At 38.5% G+C, this 23,432-nt stretch overlaps 2 protein-coding genes across 8 annotated transcripts; both read right to left on the bottom strand.

Moving 5' to 3' along the window:
• Positions 1–270: 270 nt before the first annotated feature.
• On the bottom strand, positions 271–9,121 carry LOC111245653 (uncharacterized). Of its 7 annotated transcripts, none has more exons than XM_086978530.1 (8): positions 8,973–9,121; positions 5,557–5,623; positions 5,193–5,299; positions 4,501–4,675; positions 2,693–2,870; positions 2,374–2,480; positions 1,666–1,916; positions 271–1,223 (listed from the first exon to the last, which is right to left on the bottom strand). In XM_086978530.1, exons 2-8 carry the CDS (start codon positions 5,597–5,599, stop codon positions 993–995), a joined length of 1,092 nt encoding a protein of 363 aa, XP_086834656.1. In that variant the 5' UTR covers positions 5,600–5,623; positions 8,973–9,121; the 3' UTR covers positions 271–992. The 7 variants fall into 7 exon arrangements, with proteins under 7 accessions (XP_086834656.1, XP_086834653.1, XP_022650004.1 ...); XM_086978527.1 differs by lacking the exon at positions 8,973–9,121 and adding an exon at positions 7,470–7,613; XM_022794269.2 differs by lacking the exon at positions 8,973–9,121 and adding an exon at positions 7,470–7,612 and having other exon boundaries at positions 4,501–4,609; positions 5,226–5,299.
• An 80-nt stretch (positions 9,122–9,201) lies between these two features.
• LOC111245652 (GPN-loop GTPase 1) lies at positions 9,202–11,549 on the bottom strand. The gene is made up of 3 exons (XM_022794267.2): positions 11,076–11,549; positions 10,407–10,664; positions 9,202–10,224 (listed from the first exon to the last, which is right to left on the bottom strand). The coding sequence occupies exons 1-3, from the start codon at positions 11,391–11,393 to the stop codon at positions 9,673–9,675; spliced, it is 1,128 nt and encodes a 375-aa protein (XP_022650002.2). The 5' UTR covers positions 11,394–11,549; the 3' UTR covers positions 9,202–9,672.
• Between the last annotated feature and the right edge of the window lie 11,883 nt (positions 11,550–23,432).

Below are 23,432 nucleotides of genomic sequence, written 5' to 3'. Positions count from 1 at the left end.
TTTTATAACGCGAAACAGTGTATTTAAAAGTATCAAAGAGTGCTTCATTCATGTACCTGGCTTAAGCTTATAATTTATTTGGCGAGTTTTAGATATATATATATATAAGCGTCAACTTATCTTTAAACAGATTGGGCGAAGATTTTAAATGTTGCATCGCCGAAGCTCATTGATCTTTCAAATTAGCTTAGACCAGGGCTCACTTTGAAACCAATTCAAACAACACCTAACAAACATAAATCTCTATTGATACAAAAAAAAAGATTCTACTACAAAAGCACGCTTTGCTCTTTATTTCTCTTCCGATGTCTATTTACAACTTCGAAACAGCTGTGCTTCTAGGCTTCCTGCATGCCACTAAAGCTTCGTAATTCAATCTTCAATTTCACATGAACATACTTATTGATGCTAACGCATAACACACGCGTAATAATATCATGTGAAGGCTCTAGGAACCAAACATATATTTTCTTCACTTTTTCAGTATTTCTTATTTGTTCCTTCACGTTTATATAACATTCTGTTTGTCACCTTTTTAAACCATTTAAACAAACAATTGGTCGTTTCAGTAAAATGATACCTATGGATCAGTATTTCAATCCTTTTGCGGCATTTAATCTTAGATATAATATTATACTATAACGAAATACCGATGCATGTGGGATGTTGTTTCGTAGCCTTTGAAACTATCTACTGCTTTTATCAGGGAAATTCTTCGCTCAATTAATATACAAGAGCATCAATATCAGGCTGCTGAACCGGTATCTGTCGATCTGGGGACGATAGTAATAAAATTCGAAGCCGATCCTGTCATTTTGTATACCTCCGTCACATTACATTATGTACACGTTATTATAAATGTCGCTGTCATCAAATGAGCAAGACTAAATCACGTTAGTCTATGAGCGCTGAACAAAGAATGAGGAGCCTTTCGTTACCTCTGCACTGACGGCCGTCGCGCCTCACTCGTAGCTATGCAAAACTTAACGCGTTCAGTCATCTAAAATTACAACGCAATCGTCGTTCTCCATCGATTCTTGATTTTGAAGCATTGCTCTGTTTTGATTATCGTCAACATTTGCAATGTTTATTTTTCTCGATTTATCGTTATTGAGGAGCTTCACGACCATGTCTCGAAAGGAAGCCCGTTTTCGTTTCTCCGGTTCGAAGGCTGTTTTTTCGAAAACCTCTTGTTTTCGTTTTCGCGATTTAATCGCTTTATTCTGAAAATGGTTGCAAAAAAGCGAACTAAATCATCTTTTTTTATATATGCTAAATAACGTCATCGTTTCAAGCTTACCCTTATTATTCTGAAAAAAAAAACCCTCATTAATCGATAATTATGAGTGGCCACAGCCGTTTCAAATCTAGATCTCCTTGAGATCTACACTGGTAGAACGAAATTCACTACTATTCGTTCGTTACATTTTAAATGGATCGTTTTGCCATGCTGCGGTGACTGCAGCACCACGAAAAATTGCTGATATGACGATAGTGGATCATGTGTAAATGTGGGATTCAAAAGTATTTTGTTTTGATTGTATTGGTTAACACCATATACATGTGAATTGCAAATTACGCTTAGTACATGTAAATATGATATACGAAGCCGGAAGATTTATTGTTTGATAAAAGCTAAAGAAAGGTTTAGCGTTGATAACTTACCTTTTCCTCATTCGAAATTGGCCGGATACTGTTTGTCGAAATTCGATAACTTTCGCAATTAGGATTCTCTTCGAGCATGTTTTTTGTGAAGTTGCATTGTGTCAAAGTACGAAGTTCCACAAGCCGGTTACACACAGGGCATCGGCCCTTTGGGCGTCTCATTTCCATAGCGATAAAAGCATCCAGATCAAAGCACTCCAAATGCTGACACATTTCAAAACGCACTGGCGTATTTATGCGAACAGCTAGCACTAGAAGTGTATAAAGCACAGTTAGTAGGGTTACTCTTCCAATCCATCTCAACGCGCTACATTGTAACTTCTCGCGTTTACTGTCATGGCACCTTCAGCGAAACTCACGATTACGGTGATTAATAACGTACGAACAGATAACAATCAAAGGCTTGCATGTTCTACTAGATCGGTGCAGTGGTTTGGACGGCTAAACCTCTATCTAACAAGGCCAGAAGTCGCTAGTTGAAGGCCCGGCAACGTCATATATTACACCACATGGGTGATTAGATAAAAGGAACGTTTTATTGACGACTAGATGACACGTTATATAAGAATATATAGCTCTGCAACGTCATAATCACATTCGGTTTATTCAATGTGGTAGCCTATCTGCTGATGGTTTCGAATAATGTATTGAACCATATGAACTAATCAGAAATATTGAATTTAAAAGGAGCATTACGATCATACTCACGTGGGCATTTTAACGAGACAATCCATGAGTCTATTCCGGATCCGACAAGACTCGATTGCATCTTTTTAACAACGTCTTTACCAAACGGTTGTGTGGCAAGAATTGATCTGGCAAATAACCATGACAATATTAAGCAAATTTAACATCGATGGTCTAGAGATACTGTATAGCTATAATGAAATATAGATGAATGATTTGGATAGGTCATACATACCGAGAAAACTAAATTGCACGTTGGTTCAAAACTGTCGTCCTGGCCCGGGAGTGTGAAATTAAATTTTTACTATGTTTCGTACCGATGAAGAAAGCAAAAACATACCTGCGCAGAGTAGGCGCCTCGACATGACGAGATATAAAGAGCTCCGCAACACCCGACGCTCGTGAATCCTTGAGAAATTCTAGTTCTATTTCTATCTCGCACATGAGGGGCCCTTTTTCGGGCGCGTTTTCTAACACCATGGCTGTTATGTCAAGTGGAACTTCGTTGAAAAAGCAATCTGTGAAGGTACCATTAACATTAGTTATTACCACGCATATAGATAGCACAGTATATATTGAAATTCGTTTTGTAGATAGGTAACGGACTTGATATTTTTAAAGAATTTTTGATGGCGATGAAGGTTGCTGTCCCATGGGCGTTCCGCTAAATATATTGATATTGTTCAGGCTATCGAAGTAATTTCTTTGGCCTTAACTCGACAGTGTTCGCTCTCGACCCGACATAGCTTTTTAAAAAATTTTTTACGCGAACATCATCGAACACTAACATATATACGTTTAGATTAATGAATAATTCAAGTCTGTTTTTGTTTATTGCCCTTCATTAACTTTTTATTTTTAATTTTTCAGTTGGTGATGGCCAAATCATATATATAAAGTACGGCACCTAAATAGAGGCAAACTAACGATTTGCATACGTTCAACTGCTCATTCCAGTGCCAGACAAAAAAAGCCAGGTTTTTTTACAGCAAAATAACCAACTTATTATAGCAAACAACAGTGCGTTTTTTTTTACGAAAATTTTATCAAATCTTTCCGCGCTAGAGGTACCCCACCAAGATCAACAACTTTATTTTTTGTCGGAAATGGACGGTTTTCGTTATCGCTAGGTCTCATGTAGCCTCTAAAAAATTCGAGAGATGAAACGAAAGATCCTCAGTAGGTTTAGATTTAGAATGCTCGAACAACAATCGAAGTGTTTTCGAAAAACCCTTTTTGATATACCAAGGTTTTTCCTACAGGAATTAACAGTCGTCTCATAGAAAAGAATATCAATTGCCAATTGAATCATCCAGATAAGCTTAAATTCTTCAATCTTTGTGCGCCTTTTTAAGGGGTGGGCCATTATGAGGCATTGCATTTTTATGATACTTAGCCTGTTGTTGACATAACAAAATTCCCTAGAATAATTTATTTGAACGATACTTTAACGAGTTTACATCTATCAATGTCGCCTGACGAATATATAAAAATTATTTGTAGATTTAATAAAGAATGTGTTTAAAATGATTAATTAGTTGCTTAGGTCTCAAGTTGTAGCTGTAATTGCAGTGGATGTGACCCTAATTACCTAAACATGACCGTCAGTAATGACGCTTTAGCATTGACCTTATGATGGAAATCACTGTTCGTTTATTAAACTCAAAAACAGAATCTTTCTTTAGAAAGCACTCCTTTTTTTTGAGCTACTTAGGGATCATTGTGAAATATTAATCGTGTAATGTAAAATCGAAATTAATTAATAAAAGTCGTAAGTGTTATTTTAGCTACCCAACAAGACCATGTACGTTGCATATTATTATATATATCCATATATATAAATTTTGTGATCTAGAAAAATACAAGATAGCAACAGGTTTGCAAAGCAAAAAACGTTTTCCTATGATATATACCATTAAACCACTATTAAAGAAAAACTTGGAACTCCTTACTAATGCACCAGTCTAATATATTTCAAAACTAATATATAAAGCTTCTATTGTCCTATTACGTAAAAATAAGAAGCGAAAGGCTTCTTTTACTTCCACAAGCGTGATGTGCTGTTTTCATATCTCTATCATTATTTTATTATTATTCGTAGTTCTTGATGCCACGGGGTCTTACATTAAACGCATTGTATTACCTCACCTTTATATTTCACCCATGTTGGCTTGAGACGTGCTTCCAAAACCACTGAATTAAACCTTCTTCGCGCGACAATCTCCCCGGGGACTGGTTGTACATCATTGGATCGATACTGCGAATTGTTGAAATTGATAAGAAGACGCAAGTCGACGATGGCTTTCTCCGTCAGTTCTTTTCGCTGACAAATAATTAAATACAAGTTGGGTTTTTTTAAATACATACATTACACGAGTAAGATGACAAGTATACTGCTATTGAGTGAAACACATTTGTCACTCATAATAATTATTTTTCAGCGTATCTCTTTAATAAAGTTGAGTGTGCGTTTCTGACCCGCGTTTCCGACACTAGAGGTAAGTAGTACAACTTTATGACACCTGGCTTATTTGGTTATGGTTGTGTAATTTGAAAATAGAGCTGTTTTCAGTTTATGAAATGACGAAATGAATGCAAAAATTCATTAGCTTCACCTACAAGTTTCGTTTTTTAACTGATGAACCGATTGGTTACAATTTCTATAATTTATTTTCGTGTCGGCTCTATAGGTTAGTACTGTTAATTGATCAACTAAAGAATCGTTCAACAATAACTTTTAAGTTCCTTAAGAATGTGGTTGCTGCTAGTTACTGTTGTTATACTATATATCTTATAGTACTGATGTTAGTTGCTCTAAAGGACTGCGCTCTTGGAAGTACCTTTCTAATATACTGCTTACAAACTTGACCTACAAATTTAGTTGAAATTTTAATCATTGAATTTGTCCGAACTTCTCGAAGTAACACGGATCGTGAAACGGGGCCACCTGAAAACAATAATAAACCGTGAATCAGAGTGGCTGAGAGGAACCAGGCATGATAGTCCAGATGAAAAACAAAAGCAAGTATATAAAACACGATTGAAGTAGCTATTACGAGAATTAGAAAATGTGCTCCGTGCTAAGATTACATTTGAGTACCACATGCATTAATTAGTTTGATCGCTTTTTATGATAGGGTACGATGCTGCATGGTAAACTGTAGTATGTTGAATAACCCACATATTTCTGTTAGCGTCACTTACATAGTCGTAGATAGGGAAGAAAATCTGGAATTTTAGGCTCCATCTCGTGTTGACGTAGTGGTGGTGCCTGAAATGTTTTCAATGATTTCATTGTTATTTCATCTATTTTATTGTAATATTTTATATATAGGAGCAAACATAGTGAGTGGTATACGGCTATGCGTAGTTATGCTGATTTTCAATATATTCTCTCATAGGTCGGTAGGGAAACGCACACTGCAATATTTCGTCACAAAAAGATTAACAAGTGATTAAAAACAATAACACCGAAAAACGCTTCTGCTATCGCCATTTCGTTCTAGTGACTTTAAACATTTTAAGTGCTAACACTAAATTGTCTAATGTAAATTACAACCTACAAACCATGCACACAAAATGCATACTAATAACTACACCGGCCTATAAATCTTTTTGGGATCACTATTTGAAATCTTGCTAACGACGTAACTACACAAATCGTGTGAATAATAATATCTTTATTCACACGGTTTACATATAATAATGTCGGTTGCAATTCTAGCTGTAACTGGGTGCTAACTCTCGATTGAATCGCAGAGACACTTTTGCTAAAGAAAGATTTCCACCCGAAATATTACAATTTATCTCTATGAGCTTCGCTATGTATGTTCTCTTGGTGAACATACATTGAAAATATTTCTTATACACTCAAATCGTGTCTTCGTGAGCGATCTGGCAGAGCAGAAACTACGATCAAAATGAGATAGTTTTCGGGTCGTTGCTAACTAAAGATTAGGGTTCAATGAAAATATTTTTCGGATTCATGCTTCAAAACAACCCGTCCGAATCAGATGTTAACCGTTATATTCATATGTAGGGCATTTTTTTCTTTTAGATGTACATTGTACGAGACATCGACTTTTTCCAATCCACGCCACTCTACATTTCATGGTTATCGCACTTGAACTCTCATATCATTTTTGTGCACACCGCATATTGCGGCAAATCCAAATACTGTCACTCGAATGCAGAAATGGCGGCATAACTATAACAACGTACAGTCTATTGATAACTGGACGAATTCAACAATCAAAACCACATGTTCTAGCACCTAAATAAAAAAAAAGCGGAGTCCAAGACGAACCGCTCGCACCCGTCTTTTACCTTAGATACTCGTTCCTTAAATACGTTTACTTTAAAAATTATTCACTTCAATATTCACTCTAACAGAGTGAGATACTCTGGTCATCAATTCCATATATAAAAAGTCAAAAGCGTGTTTTTCTCGGCTCTAGCGTTGACTTAATTTACTTTCGGTTAAAAATATACCTCTTGATATAGTAACAAAGGTTTACAATGTAATCAAATCTACTCAGTAGCACACTTGCGCATTGCCGAGCTGTGAGTTACTACGGTTCATTTTGTTGTGCAATATAGACTTGTTTCGACAGAATAAAATACGTGATCAAGGATGCCTTCACTATAATTTATTATCCCAAAGGACAATCACTTGACAAAGTTAGGAAGCATACAAGTCGCTACGTTATATAGTCGTTTTTGATGCGATAAACACTTGTAATTTAATTATGTAAAAGCCATTGTATATAGAACACGCAACGCTTTTATATATATCTTGAAGTATTCATCTTTGTGTTGGATTTTATCTCTCTCATTGATTTCGTCCTATTCCATAGACAAAGTTAAAAAGAATTTATGTGAGCTTAATAGGCGAAATAAATTATCATGAAAATATTTTTTTTTCAATGACTAGCTTTGATATTTTTACACAGCTTTTTAGTACATAGCCCAATTGCCCGGCTGCAGAATCAATCATACCTGATTTTTTTTTTAATTAAATAGCGAAGAAGTAGACTTGAAACTACATAAACGTATCAAGAATCAGGAAACCACCAAACGCACATTCATAACTATTAAACATTAACCAATATACTCACTAACTTTCGTATCACAACTGCGACCATGTTCATGCAAGTTGCAAACACTTTCATCTCATGGTGGATAAATAAAATCATGTACCATAGACCCGATATCAAGCAACTGGTCGCCCGCCATGCTTTAGCAGGTAAACAAACATTTCGAAATCAATTGGTCAGTTTGAATGGTAAAAATGGCGCGAAGTCAGCATGTTAATCTGGGCTGGTATTTTCGCCTTGAAGACGCTAACGATTAGTGGATTACAATATGCGCAGCTGACTTAATTACGTAAAATTGCGATACATTGTCATTATAGGTCAGCTAGGTTAACTAGCAAGCTGACAATGAAGTTATAAAGGAGTATACTAAAATATTTTTCAAGGATTTATTTCAAATGTTCGTGAGTTTGATTATTTTTATGTACTTTTTTTTAAAATTTGCATATCTTAGATCAATTTATCTCTTAAAATGATAAATCTACTTAATATATTTGCGAATTTTTATCGCATCGAAATATTATAATGCTTGCAATTCTATTGGATTATTAATTATTACTTGAACTTATGATTTATAATATCTAATTGCTAGCTTAAATATTAACTACTCTTCATAAATTGCTCCAGTGCGCCGTATAACTTATTGCTGTAGAAAGATTATCAACTCCAGGCAGAAAAACTCCAACAAGAACGGCACCTGTAATCACTAACACAAATTGATTGTCTGTGTCGCCTGAAATTGATAGCCGCTATAGTGTTGCTAAAATGTATTATACGTGAAGTTGCATCTTTGACATCACTAAATTCGACGTGGAGTATGTCACACCGCGCGCTTACAAGCAGTCGAAGGTGTGTATTCGCATATCATGCCATAACATTATATACACACACCAATGATATCCCAGTTTATTTAATATACATGCATGGTTATTTGCTGCCTTACTGTGATCAGATCGGAAAATGTATGGGAAAAATAATGAAAATCTACGAAAGAGGCTTTTAAAGCGTTGGTTTGTAAAAGTCTGCAAAACTTGTCCGTTACATTAATAGGCGAAGTAGAAACCGATTCTTTAAAAAGCCCACACAATGATCCATGAAAACGTTCTGTATGCTCCAAGGATGATTTCAGTGTTGCTGGAACATACAGGGCATTGATGGATTTATGCGTATCCTTCATCAGTTGAAACCTAAACTTAAATTCTTAATTTTTGTTAACGGTGACCTCTACCTGCTTCTACTTACTTTTACTACTAAAATCGCATAATATTGTTAACACTTGCGTTAAGTTTAGGTTTCAACTGTGTCGTAGATGGATCAAAGGATGGAAGGATAGGCACAAGTCTATCAGCTAGAGATCAACTTTAACAAAAATTAAGAATTTCCTTACTGAAGAAAATATGTCTCGAACGAGCAAATGATGGAAGGTTATGTTTAATTAGGGAAAACAAAGGTATATAATCCTTTTGCGAGGTTTTCGTGGAAAAACATAGATACAAACCTCGTATATTCCAAGAACTAAAAACTTACTTAGATATTATACATGGAGAGATCACAAACTTGAAGGAAAAGACTTTTTAATAGATTCGTATTTGCAGCTAAGCACACCGGAAGCACTGCGTTTCGTCGTTTGAGATGTACTGCGAATGTAGTTTTCATTGTTAGTGTCATTTGAATGGGTAACGCTGCTTACCAGAATTCTCTGATTGTTTCATGCCTAGCGATATTTTCCAATATAGCACCAATATGACACAAAAAATATCTTAGAGAAATGATTTATTACGTGAGTGCCTTCTTACAAAAAATATACAACTCAACCTGCTGTTGGGAGCACAGCGTTAACACGAAAAATATTCTATAATGTTCATGACATTGTAAAATATCTTTCGGACTTTCCGCCTATTTATGGTCTATTTCAGTGAGCTTTATTTCAGTGTCTTTTTAGTGTATTGCCGCCTTCCTGTATAACGGTGATAAGAAATCATGCCCAATAATAGTTAGCAATATAATAATTAGTTTAATATCAAAGAACCTAACGTTTTTTGAATGACACAAAGCTTAATTTTCTTAGACTGTCCATCAAAACTTGATTGAACTATTTATAAGGTTGATCACAAGATTTGCTATATACAGCACGTTTGCCCATTGAATCACAGACGCCAGTTTCTCCTATTTTCTTATAGATTAGCCCTTTCTTTGAAGATTGCATGGCACAACGAGTACAGCGTACTCATTGTGTGTTTTTGCATATTCTTTTTGTTCTTTTATTTTTCTCTTTAGCAAGAAAGCTCTTAAACGACTCATATTCTTTTTGCTCATCGTTACTTTCTTCCTGCTCGTGGGCAATATCTTCTTCAGAATCGGGTTCTTCAAGGTCCAGGCCATAGCTCGGACGAATTAGTATCTCACTACCAGGTTCCTTCTCCGGGATGGCATCTACGTTACTCAGGACTGAGTCGCCAGAGGATATTTTGTTCAGAAAATCCTTTTTCTCTTGCTCAAGTCGTTGGTTCTCTTCCTTCATCATCCGGTCATATTCAGGTTTGTATTCAGTCTCATATTCAATTTGAGCTTCGTCAACCGCATGGAAGAACTCATCACAGCCAAATCCCGACACAGCCGAGCATCCGACGGATTTAATATTTTTGTAGAATTCATCGAGAACAAGGCCAAGTGATGAGGCCAATGTAGAGATGTATGAAGTTTCTTGACGAAGTGACGTTTCAAACGCCTCACCATCACGCATCCATTCTTGAGCATAGCTATGTGAGACGACATCGACCTGAAAATAAAAAAAAAAAATATATATATATATATATATATAGCATGTTCGTATATTTATGTGCATCTGGATCTCGAAAACGCAAAGATAGATTTAAACCATTAGCTCTTATCCTGAGCAAAAACACTGATACAATATTTCCTTATCTAGATTACGCCCTAGGATTTCGTTGAATATCATACCTTGTTCATTGCAATAATGAACGGTAACCGAGTCTTATATAGAATGGAGCAAGCGTAAAGCATGTTCGACATGAAAGTCACTGGCTTTGTTGATCGGACTACATCCATGACATATATCAGAACGGTGGGAAAAGCCGAAGCTAAGGCTCGCGTAATGATATCTCCCGAAGCGCTCCATGTGAAGACCTCGATCTGTCCTGGCGTATCAACAAGGACGATGTCATGCTCTGATGAACGTTTCTGCAATAGCTCGATGACCTGCGTATGCGAATAATAATCAAGCCGTTGTATGAGTCGTTTTGTGTATTTATTCACTAAGTATGTTACATTTCATTGGAAAAGTTTTTTAAAACGTGTTTCTATAGAGTGCACCAAATAATCTCAAGTCTACATAGATAATGGATGGCGCACAAAATACAAGTAATCGGTAATGTATAACACTGACACAAGTAACGTTCGAGCCCTTATTCGGTTGGAGAAAAGGGTAAGTCTTTGATCTGTGTGTAGTTTTGTTCGAATTTCATATCCATTTTAGGTCATTTACTAATGCGTCTTTGCGTAGCGACTGCGCCAACCTAAGCGCATGTATATGTATATAAAATAACGTTTGATGAATGTGCATTTCAGTTTGCTAAGTAAAAGCCATGCAGATTTAATCATCAGAAGTACCTGGTCGAATCTTGTCGAGAATAAATTCAGAGATGTGACAATTGCACCGTTGGGCCCGAGTTTATACTGTTTCATCACTTCTTTATATTTAACAGTGTCCCGGATGTCAACATTGACTGGATACGGCACCTCATGACAAGCCGGGTCAAGGTTTATCACGTACGGACGTCGCTTTTGGGCATAAAGATGAGCTGTCACCCGTTGAACCCAGCTCGTTTTGCCGCTCCCGGCCATCCCCAACACAATGAGCACTGTTGGCAACTTCGCACCGTCGTTCCTACTGTCGCAGGAATTTGGCAGAGTTACAGCTCCTGCCATGATAACTTCCTTGGCTAAACCACAACTTATCTGGAAGGAGCTCAATGGTTGGGGTACTTTTACCTCACGCAAAGTTTTTTGACATGAATTGTCAATTTTTCCACCGGCAATGTTTCTTGTGTATAACACCACAAGCAATAGTCGTTCTCGAGCACACTGAGAAACAAACAAATACAGTTGCAGACGATACAACATTGGAGAGGGAATTTTTGTTTATGAAGGAAAAAGCAAACAGTCAGAAATGGGGGCACGGCAAGATCAAGCTACAAAAAAGGTCGTAGAATTCACCTTCATGTCAGCTGCATAGAAGAATTAGCTTATCAGTATGTCTTACATAGACTGCACGTTCTCAATGGCAAAAGGTATCGGAAGACAAAAAGAGCGCGGTTGAATTTAAATATCAACAAATTGCCAAACCTCGCAAACTTTTTCTTTTGATTTATTAATTTTTTTTATATTGTTACCTTTACTTTATCTTATTAATGAAGATTAGAAATTAGGTCTAAATGCTATCGTAGCTTTTATAATGACTAAGATTTAATCTAAATTTACATAAAATGCAATTTAGCGTAAAGCTAAAGCCAGAAAAAGGTCTGGTAATAAAATAGATATTCGTAGTTCATAGGTTTTATATGTAAGGTATTTAATTAAAGGTTAGTATGGCTCTTGCTCTTACACAGCTCTTATAAAATCGTTATAAATTAAACAAGGCATTAAGTAATTTAGTAATAGCCCAATCGAAATTATAAAAAAAATCGAGACTGCACCTGCTAAACCTTTTTTTTCTCTTGCATCGCTTCCAGCCTCCACTGTGGCGTCACGATTGAAGACAAGTAATTCGATTTTTACGTTACTGCTTCGTGGTGGCTACTTTCAAAGGCGAAAAGAAATGTGTCAACGTCGAATTTTGAATTTAAACCATAACAGTTCTTAAATGTTTTTGGGAAACATGTTACTGTTGTAGCATCACGAGGATAGGAAGCATCACGGCTTAGGAGACGGTAACCATACTCTAATTTGTGGTCGGACACGTTATTCGTTATGCTGCGAGTCCTTAAGAGGATTAAGTAGGTAAAAATATGCTGGTATAAGAACGTCCCAGTCCACATAGGAGACCTATAATAAAGAACACCTCACTGTATATTTGCTTCAGTGGGATGGCGTAGGGACAACGCAGAAGACTCGAAATCATAGAGCTTTCTGTTCTAATCCCATAGGGTACATACAAATGAATGCAGTCATGTACTTGCAATAAAGTTATCATTATGGGAGTCCCGAGAGAAATCGGCATTAAATTGTATAGAGAGGGGAACTCTAGCGTAACTATACTGTAGATATTCTAGAGACAGAATTTCAAGCCGTATGATTATCTAGGGCCAGATAGTTTTATAATAACTCAGATAATATAGCCATATATTCACATGATTATCTAGGGCCGGATAGTTTTATAATAACTTAGATAATATAGCCGTATATTCACAGATATATATCTGGTCCAGTAGTGTCTAGATGGTCCTAAGCCACACACGTATGCCGCTTTTGGCCAGAGTAATTCAGCACAGTCCATTGCTTGAATTTACTCCGTCAGTGTCACGGGTATTACTAAACTCTGTTCGCATCTATAATGAGATCAAAGTCAAATGAAACCGAGTATTACTTGAAGAATTTATGTCTGTTCAGCAAATAATAGGAGTTTTCATAATTTTCTGCTTATATATATACATGTGTCTGATTAAGGCGAATAATACCAAAAACCTAACTCAATATTTATATGGTTTTAGCCCAAATTTCGTGTTGACCCCAGGAAACGTCAGGATTTGCCTTAAAAGATAGCTGATAGTATTTTCAAACGCCTGTTTCATTGAAGAGATGCCAACGGTTAATGTTTAAAAAAATTCTCGACAGTTACATTGCATCTGGGTAGATATTGTACTATAGCTATAGTATATATTTTTCGGGAATTTCAGCCTTTTGGCATACGTGTTAAGAAAGGTGGATTAACAGGTTTATTTTAAAACCTGGGCTTGGGTTGAGGCTGTTTTTATCCACAGGCTAGCTTGTGCTAAAATGATCGCTTAGCATATTCTGATGCTGTTCAGTAATGTAAAAAGGATTCCTTCTTAGTTTCAAGGAAAGCAGTATTTCATATCGTAATTTTTAGAGTATCTAAGTGTCACAATAACCAATGATGTAGCAAAAAGGTTTTAGTGTGGTTTATTCCCATGGAAAGGTTGCAACATTGAATAATTTTCCACATATCTACGATGGTTTACTAAGATCACACTCTAATCACTTGTAGATTCCAACGCCAGAACGAATGTCTAGGTTGCGTTTTAAAGATAAATACGTCTTTTGCACGAATCAATCAGTTGAAGTATCATCTTTAGCTTCCTACGTAAATAAAATCGTTTTTCGTCGAGATTGCGGACTCTGACATAGACATTGTTCCAGTTCTTCAGCTCTTCAGTCGAATTTTAGTTGTATTAGATATCCACTATCATTCCCAAACGATGACGATTCAGGCAAACCAACTTATTGTGGTTTGCCTGAATCGTCAGGTCTAGTGTTAAAGAGCTCATACAGCTCATTTTTAAGACCCTTTCTATTTGAAATGGATTGTCACGAATTTTATTTTTCTGTCGTCGGAAAAAAAACTTCGTCCTTTAGCTTTTATTAGGCCACCTGCCACTTTTGCCACGCGTGGCCTGACGCGGAAAAGGATTACTTTGGTTTGCTCACTGGCCTTCTTTATTGCATAGCCTCGTTCGCCAATACAATTAGGCCATATACGGATTCCTGTCAATCGTTCTGTTTTATCAGGCATTTCTTAGTGTATAATACTGTTTCAGCGCTATCAAACGTAAATCGTTATCCATATCCATATAATGATATATCTGAGCACCTGACCTAGGCGTATCTTTCGGAGCTACCTCATATCTTTTCCGTACCATATTGATGCAGAGCCACCATTTTGGTCACACGTAACAACGCCTTGCTATGAACGTGTGTTGCCTGACTCTGAACGAAACGCTAAAAACAATGGGAAGTCGTTTGCTTATGCTCTTTACTCACGTATTAGGGGGCGCTTTCAATGAGATCCCATCGGCTCAAGATCTCTGACGACAGTATAATATTCGCAGCCCGTCTTTTCGTTAACAAACTGCTTGCCATCCAAGGTAATTTAACAGACCACTTTCGAGCAGTCTCTTCAATTTAGTGGTTGTTCTCTATATCGTGTATAACTTCGTCAGCTTTCTCGACCTTCGTCATAAACTTATGCAGTGTAGGTGTCGATAATGTGTTAAGGCTATTCATGCATTACAGCCTCAGCCCTCCAGATAGGATTCTACTAACCACACAACGAAATTATAAAGTGGTTTGTTAAGGGGATTCAATGCTTTCGTGGTATGTGGTAGGGAGAAACAAACGGTGAATAGGGAAATAAAAACTTGAAAAAAGACTTCACTTTTTGACCAATCTAATCTAAAATATATAACCCTGGTATGACCAGTATGACTTCACCAGCATGGTTCTCTGTAAACTGTAAAAATCGATGTGGTATACATAATTTTTTTCATATGAAATTTATATGCCACTGTGAAAAGTATTTTGTTGTTATGTCATATGGATTACTGGGTTCCAACCTTGCAAAACGCCGATTAAACTTTTTTTATTAGGGACATGTTACGTGGAACATCCGATGCCACAAATACAAAAAAGCCCATATGTGGAATTTTTGTGAGTACGACAGTTGATTTCTATGTCTGACAGGGTACCCGCCAAACTTCTAGGGCAAACTAAGGCCCGGAAGGCCGAGCGTAGGTCAGGTGTAGATGGAAATTGAAGTTTGTAGGCGCCCATTTTTATATAAAGGAAGAACAAATTAGTTTTGTTTTGCCAAACTACTGGGCATACGGGTCTTGCAGTGTCTTTATGCTCATGAAGACGTGGATGCTCGATAGCATTTCCTGAAATGATTAATTTGATCTTCTTCAAGCGAACGCGGGCCCAGTAATATTCTACCCACCAGCTGCTCAAAATGCGAAATATTACTATGTTTAACAGGTCACTACAGACCTGTTAATGGTCTAGTGATACACAGGACGGGGTTCATCTCTTAATGATAAACTAGGGAACCACTGCGCGTACATGAGAAAAAGCCAGCTGGAGTGTTAGTTAGTATTGTTGCTTCACATATAGGGAGCACAAGAGGTTATATTTCTCGTTATTATAAACGCTAATAAATTAGCGGTATTTAATCAATTCCATTATTTATCGAGTGTTACAGAAAATGGTTAGATCCAGAAAAGGTTGTATTTTTAACAATGAATTAGATGTACTTTTATTTTTTAGTTGCGCAAGATAACTCCACGTTTTTGGAATTTGTAATGCCCAAGATCCGTCCTACCTAATATGCACTCATAGTGGGTCAATGCACCGTACTGTGGATAGACGATTAGTCTTGTATAGCCTGTGCGATAGTATATATCCTTATGCTAATATAGAAGTTCAGCTCCAATTAACTATTTAATGGCCTGGTGTCCTGGCAGATCGGTGTTTTCTGAAGTTTTGTGTCGCCAGTCTCTGCGACTAGCGCGTGTTAGCCACGGACATGATGTCCATTGGGATAATCACAAAAACAAGCCATCTCAGTAAATTTTTCGTTTGCCTATATTTCCTTGCCGCTATGGTCCCCTTCCTCCCCTAATACTGGAACAGTTATTTTCTCAACCCTTATTAGGACCACCTCTGGTGGGATTAGTGGCCCATTTTAACATAGCAAAGCAAGTTAGCACTACAAAGAATCATGCTAGCTACGTTTTCATAATTAAACTGCAAGCCTATTTAGAAGCTGTCGAACACTATTCAGTCTGTATATTCAAACATCCATAATATACAAAGATCATTCATGCTCTTGTGAGTGATGTAATGTATTTACATACGATACTTGTTTCATGGGATCCAATATGACCGGCTCATCACGTTTCATATGTACTTGGAAATGCGAATATTGATAAACAACGTTTGATGTGCCTAGCCAGCTAAAACTCAGACTCCGGATGGCAGATACAGGAAGTCGCTAATTAAGACCGCCGACGCATATATATATATATATATAGTGTGCGCGTATAACATGTACCGATGATGTCAGATTGTTTTTATGTACTCGTTATTGTGTATTCCTCAAGTGCTGTGTGCATGGTATTAGACAAAACGGACGCTATCAACAAGCAGTACAATACAAGTGTCTAGGGAAGATTTGCTGGTTTCCAGGATATTCAGCTTGCTAGTGTGACATGTTCTTTCGCCAGTCGCCCCGAACCCAGCAACCGAGGAATGTTCATTTCGAAACCCGTTTGGTCCCATGATGTGGGCTGAAATTATTCGTAAGAAGCTTAAAGTTCGCTTTACCTGTCAGGACCAAGCCTCGCTGTGTCGTTAACTCAGAATGGCCGCTCGTGTTTATACGGGTAGACACGCATGATAATATCGTACATACGCGTTTCCTTCCACTCGTTGCCCATCCAGTTGCACAGGGCCCATAGAACGCGCGACATTGTGCATAAAAATACACGTTTGGCATTCACAAACATATGGTTCATTCCCAATTTTATTAAAGCAGATGATCACAGATCACGTGGCAAGAAACATAACGAACATAAATATTCATTATGTTTCTTGCGTCGTACGAAAAGGTACTCGACTTTACCATCAACTCTAGGACCTGTAAGGCTTATGTATATATTCCGAAAATAAATTAAAATGTGCAAAAGTGTTGAAATTAAGTTGCAAGGCTGTATGGGCTAAGTCAGATGGTGCAGATAAGCCACAGACATGCTGATTACTGCTTTCATGAAGCTTGGCACTTGCTATTCTTGTTCCGCTAACGGCACATAACAAACGTTCGTTCAATTGGTATTGCCTACAACAGCTAAAGAAAAAAACCTGTTATGTCTATCGGACACAATTTATTCGCACTTCCACTTCTTCTATGGACGCCGACATGGCCTCTGTTTTAATTCAAATCAGAGAGTCAATTAACGACTGTACCTATGTGAGCCTTTAGAGAAATTCGGTAAAACAACTCGCGATAAATGCTTTTAAAGGCGGCATATGCTCAAAAGTGGGTTACGCTTCCCGTTCGCGAACGTTAGTCAATCAGTCAGGTGTACGGGTAATTCTAATCATACGCGTGTGTCTGGCTTGAATGAAAAAAAGAATATGACATAACAGCCAAAAACGATGATAGCACCCTTAAGCTCGGGTTTAAGGTGCTAAAAGGTGTTTTATCAGAATACGAAATACTTAGTCAGTACCTAGACGAAACGAGGGGTTTGAGCCGCTGTATACTGCTTGCCCCGTGTAGCTCAGATATTGAACCCTAAGCTACACGGGGATTCAATCTCTACAGTTGAAACCAAAGACTCCACGGCTCTGATGCATTTCGTATATTGCTTGTAGAACGACAAAAGAACTGGAGCATTTCATCTTCTCAAGCTGCTGTACATGCAGGGTTTGCCCAGCTTCAACAACTAGGCCCAGCAGACGAAGAGAAAAGAAGTTTGTGCGACTGGGTTATTCCAAAAACCCAACAGATTCAAACCGGTAAGAGAGGTTTTACGCTTGCCTTCGGCGGAATGCATTTGAAGATATGGCAGCAAAAGTGGCTTTGAGAAACATCTCGTACCACTCGGGTCGGTTTCAAAGCATTCGCATTTTTAGGCATAGGACATATATGGCAATAACTCGTAGCACGAATAAAGACAGCAGAATTTCTAGTCACTACAAGAAGCGAACTCGAATGGCTTCTAGTCGGCGGTAACGTGTAGGTCAGGGAATTGTTTCGAAAATAATAAGTAAGCAGTTATTCGCAAAAAGATATTAGAAAGAATACTATTTATATATATTATATAATATTTTTTCTTTACAAATTTTGTGGTATAGTTCCAGTAATGATTCGGGTCATCTAACCGCCTAAAATATGAAAATCTAAACAGGGTTCATGTTTACACAGGAGGAATGTATACGATGGGATGGTTTTACACGACGAAAAATTGACAACGAATATGCTAAAATAGTGTAGGAACAATAAGCTAAAAATAAAATAAAATGGAAGATGTATTTTTTGCGACCCGTAACTTGAATCGTTCACTTAAACCAAACAAAACTGGTTTTGTGGGCCACTACACCTATCAACACTATGTCTTGCATAAACTTCATTCTCTGTCGGTCCGGATCTAGCGAGCAATCTGTCGTAAAGTACGCTAACCCTACCACCGATCAAGGTGGTTGAAACCGTTCATCTACTTTTTTCAGTCAGCTTGTGTTGCATGGGGTTCCCAAGTTGGTTAAGATACCGGAGACCTAAGGTTGCTAGGATTGCCTAAAGATGCTGCTGATAGGTTCAAACCAAGTCACCTACCGAAAATGCGGACTGCTTCGCAATCATCTGGTACACTTGAAGTCAATCGTTCTATAATAAGCCGGTGTTATTGGAAAGCCTTTTATAGGCGGAAATATTCTTTTACTGTCCTTAGAACGGCCTGTGCAAAACGTGTAAAGAACAAACCCTTTTTTTCGGATTCTCGCAAAGACAACCTGTAGAAACCGAGCGGCACATATGCATAATGGTTTGAAGTTATTTCACGACCTTGGTACCGCCATTGTGATTTGCTGCCACAAAGACATTGACGGATTAAAAACGGAGAAAGTGACGCAACTTGAGATGAGGAATAGCACCTCATTGACAAAAAGGCGTGCAAACAATTATTACTGCGATACTAACTAGACTTGATCGATGAAAATATTTCAATTTCCTGATAATCAGCTTAATTTGATAAGGCAACCACCAGATAAGCTATTTGCAAAAACTAGAGTGCGCGACCAAAAAGGTTGCCAACACAGTTGACACTGTGACCGTTACGTGCGTTGTGTAGAGGATTCTAAGTAACCTGTTTTGTTGTCACCGTCACGTGGCCAGATGTGACAGAAGCGAGGGATTATTCTGAAACTTCTCAGCAAATACTATTGTAGATAAAATAAGCAGATGTTGTTATTATATATACATACACACAAAGTGTCCCAAAAATGTCATTTCCTATTATTTTTTTTTTTGATTTTATTTGATATAATGAAAGGTCCAAGATTTTTTAATAAACATTCTAAAATACTATTAAAAGTGCAAAAATATAGGAGGAGTACAAGGACAATATTGCATTGTTATGAGAATAGTACGTAGAGAAATATGAACAAATTGCACCGTTTCGAAAAATATTGCTTGGAGTAAATAATCGCGCTTATGGGAAACTGTAATGGGACAGGTTAGACAGGAGCATCATGCATATTTACCAGGAATTATAGTATGGTACGATATCTCAGATTAGACTAGTTAAAGCTTTTTCTTTGACAGTGTCGATTACCTGAATTTTTTTGCAAGAATCTGTTTTACCACTCATTTGGGAGGCTTTGGTGGCGAAATTTCGTACCTAATAGTATAGGACACTTGCTCACTAACGTGGTGATAAGTCTCTCACACAGATGAGTTCGATAAATAAATTCCATCCTTCTGATCCTTCGCCGCCTTTTAGACCTGACGCCAGGCGACGATCTCTGCTTAAGATGATGCCTCCGTTAGAAAACAGTCGACACCAGATATGAATGTGCCACAACATGGGCGAAAACATTTATTTCGATTCTTGAGTAAATAGTTTACCGTCACAAGCAGTATACAAACTAGAACGGTAATGATTTTGAAAATCTACAGCAGGAGGAAACTTCATATACATTTCTCTGCAGTTTATCTTTTGCCAGTTATCGAAAACAAGAAATATATTCGCGTAAGTGGTTAGGTCGTTCATGTTATTATATATTTTTAATAGTTATGATGCTCTCTTAATAAGTAGTGTAATTACCGTATAAAATATATAACGTATTGGTGAATTAAAGTAGTAGTTCTTGTCCGCTTGGGTGAAATATGGCAGACTATCGTCAAAATACGACGAAGCTCAATCGAGAACGGCGGGAGTGCATAATACTGAGGCTTAGGGGTATATTTAGTCGGCGGAGTACATTTTAAAAATATAATGCCGAGGCTCTAATAGCCTGGAGGCATTGAATTAGCCCCAGGCGTGATGGTGGCACAATGAAAAAGCAAATTCTCTTGAAAGGGAGCTCGCTCCACCAATTTATATAAAAATTACGTTAAATATTAACGATGACAGCAAACGTGAGCAAAGTGCAGGGACCGAGATGGTTTAGAGTTAGCCCCCCCAGCAAATCGATAGAACTTGCAGTTTTTCTTTGTAACTTTGCGGTACTTTTTCACAAAAATGCCGTGCTCGACAGCGAATTTACCGCCAATAATAGCAACGTGCCCTGTGGCAAAAGATGCCAGACGTGTATTTTATAAGATACCTAGTATGTTACCTAATCGCTATACTTGAGTATAAACGAATAAAAGTAATCGTTGTCTAGCTAGTGGCATTGACTGTATAAGTGAGAAGATGACATACAATCTTACCCAAAAAAAAGAAAAGATCTGTTTATTTGGTACTACTGGTACGTGATTCATATCTCTTACCGTAGCATTTTGCAGAAACTCTACGCTGTAACAGTTTGTTAGTAAATGCCTTTACAAACTATTGTTTCACATTGCTAATAACAAAGCTTTTCTAAGCGCAAAACTTGATTAGACTCAAAGTTTCTTACAGCCGTAAATCGAAAGCACGACTATTGAAGTTTCTATAATAACAATAACAATAGTATTGCAGAATGACGTTCCCTATGAAATAAAAAATTTGGCCACCGCGATTTGTGCTATCATGCTGCATGAGACGCGTTTAAGACGTAAGTGTTACAGCGGCTCTGTTTAGGTGCATTACTTGGTGTCATTAGTGCGCGTGTAAGCTTCACACATGGTCGGTCCTTCTTTGACAAACCATACCCTCAGGGTATGATAGGCCAAACTGAACCAATGAAGTCATAATAGGCGCTCATGGAACATTCTCGATCGGGAACCCCGAAGCATCTGGTGTGACGTGCCTGACTCAGTGTGTCAATGCGCACTTTGACTCGGGCAGAGGCACGTTCTTGAAACAGGGCATCAAGAAGCTTCGTCTGCCCACGCCTGAACCACTCTAGCTGAAAAATAGGAATACTTTCTTTAAGGTAGAAAATGATTATTTCGTTCAGTGCCCTCATACGCTCGTGCGACATTATTGTTACTAGCGAAACACAAGACAAGTGGACTTATATCTACGCTATTGAGACAGCTACAGCTTGTAGTACAGTTGCCGTCACCGTAGCGTTGCATAATACCGCAAGCAGTATTGAGTCCTCGACGAATATATTACATGTATATATCTTTATACGTACGTTTGCCTATTTCTCGTACGTAATGTGGCCTTCTGTAGATTAAGAAAAAGAAGTTAGCGCGTTTCGTTATCGCAGCTTTCATACTTAGGTAGGAAGGGCCTCTTCTCTGATTGGGTCTTCAGATCGAATCGACAAATAGTCGAAGTAAGAGCGCGTGTCGTTTCGACAATATGCTCTGTTCAGATTGGTATCAGGCAATGCAAGCTGGCAGTGGAGGCCTGTAAGGTAGTCGAAGTATTATAGTTAAGGTGGTCGTGTGGCCAAACTGGTGATCAAATGAGCCGCCCGCTTTAGACCGTTGCCCGGTAAAGTAAGCGAATGTCCGCCCACTGAAGGGGCATGGGAATAGTCCGAGCTCGTACTTACATATGTGACTGTCTGTATGATTTTTTAGTCTATGTTCGTAGGTGTGCGTCTTTTCGGGTGTGTGCATTAGCATCATTACTGTTGGAAACGATGCCATAGATATTGTCTCGGATCAGGCCAGCAGTGGTCGATACTTGTTGATCCATGGGGTCCTCGCGGTCGAACTCCGATCCAGACCCGCACTGCCCACCCACTAACATACCATGCAAACGGGCGGTTCATTAATTTGAATTATCTAACCTCACATCTATAGCCAGGCCGCAGTCGTGTTTCCGCTTTTGCATTGCGCCGTTATTGCTGCTATTGCTAAGCCGGCTTGGTGTCCATCCAGATTTCGTTTTGACATTCTATGCTATCACACCGACTACCACGTTGGATCGGAGTGCGCGCGGAACGACCGCTCACGCCACTCGTACTGCTTAGCCTTAGGCAGGCTAAGATATGATATTCAACTGTCGATGCATTTTATGCATCCGTGTTACAGGCACAGCGGACGGACATAGGGCTGAAGCAAAGTTTTGTATAATCTTAGAGGTTGCCTTATAGCTATATAGAAAAGTTAATGGCTGATGAACGGTTGGATTGTGATCGTACATCAAATTTCGATTGTTGACTTATTTATATTCAGATGACGAAGTCGGCGACGACGCATGGTCGGACATTTCGTCGGACATTTCTTTTGCTTTTTCATTCTTCTTCTTCTCCTCGGCTTCCTTTTATCCAGCTTTCGGTTGCCCTCGTTGTTGTCGGCCGCTCGCGTTACTACTTTGGACTCAATCTTTTTAAAGAAATAGATTTCCAGTGATTCCTTTCTTCGGGTTCCTTCAGGCCCAGCGGCGCTGTCGCCACCGGCGCGTCCTCCTTCCGTCTTAAAATCGTCCGCCGCCCTCGCCCTCGTTGATAAGCTGTTTGTTATCTGCAACAGCCCTAGGATTCTCGATGCAGGCGGTAAGCTCTAGGTCCCTGATACCTTCGTACGCTTTCTCCCTCTTCGATACCACCTCTCCCTTTTCCCCTTTCTCTCTATCTATATCTGTCTGTCTGCTCTCTCACTGTCTCTCCATCTTGCTCACACGGTTAACACTCGCTGTCGTCCCGATACGCCTTTCTTAGCTGTACCTCGATTCGCCGCGGCCGCCCCGCTAGCTTCGCTCCGCTCGGAGCTCCTTTGTCCGCCATCTCTCGTCAACAGCAGGACTCGATAAGTCGTTCCCTGTCATTCACGACGGGTATGGGTCGGCTGGGCTGGGCTAGCCCGGGCCGACAGAGGATGGGATAAGGTGGGGCGACTCAGCTGCA

Source organism: Varroa destructor, unplaced genomic scaffold (assembly GCF_002443255.2).
Source record: "Varroa destructor unplaced genomic scaffold, Vdes_3.0 BEIS01000002.1, whole genome shotgun sequence".
NCBI lineage: Eukaryota > Metazoa > Arthropoda > Arachnida > Mesostigmata > Varroidae > Varroa > Varroa destructor.
This window is presented reverse-complemented; position numbering and strand designations above follow the sequence as displayed.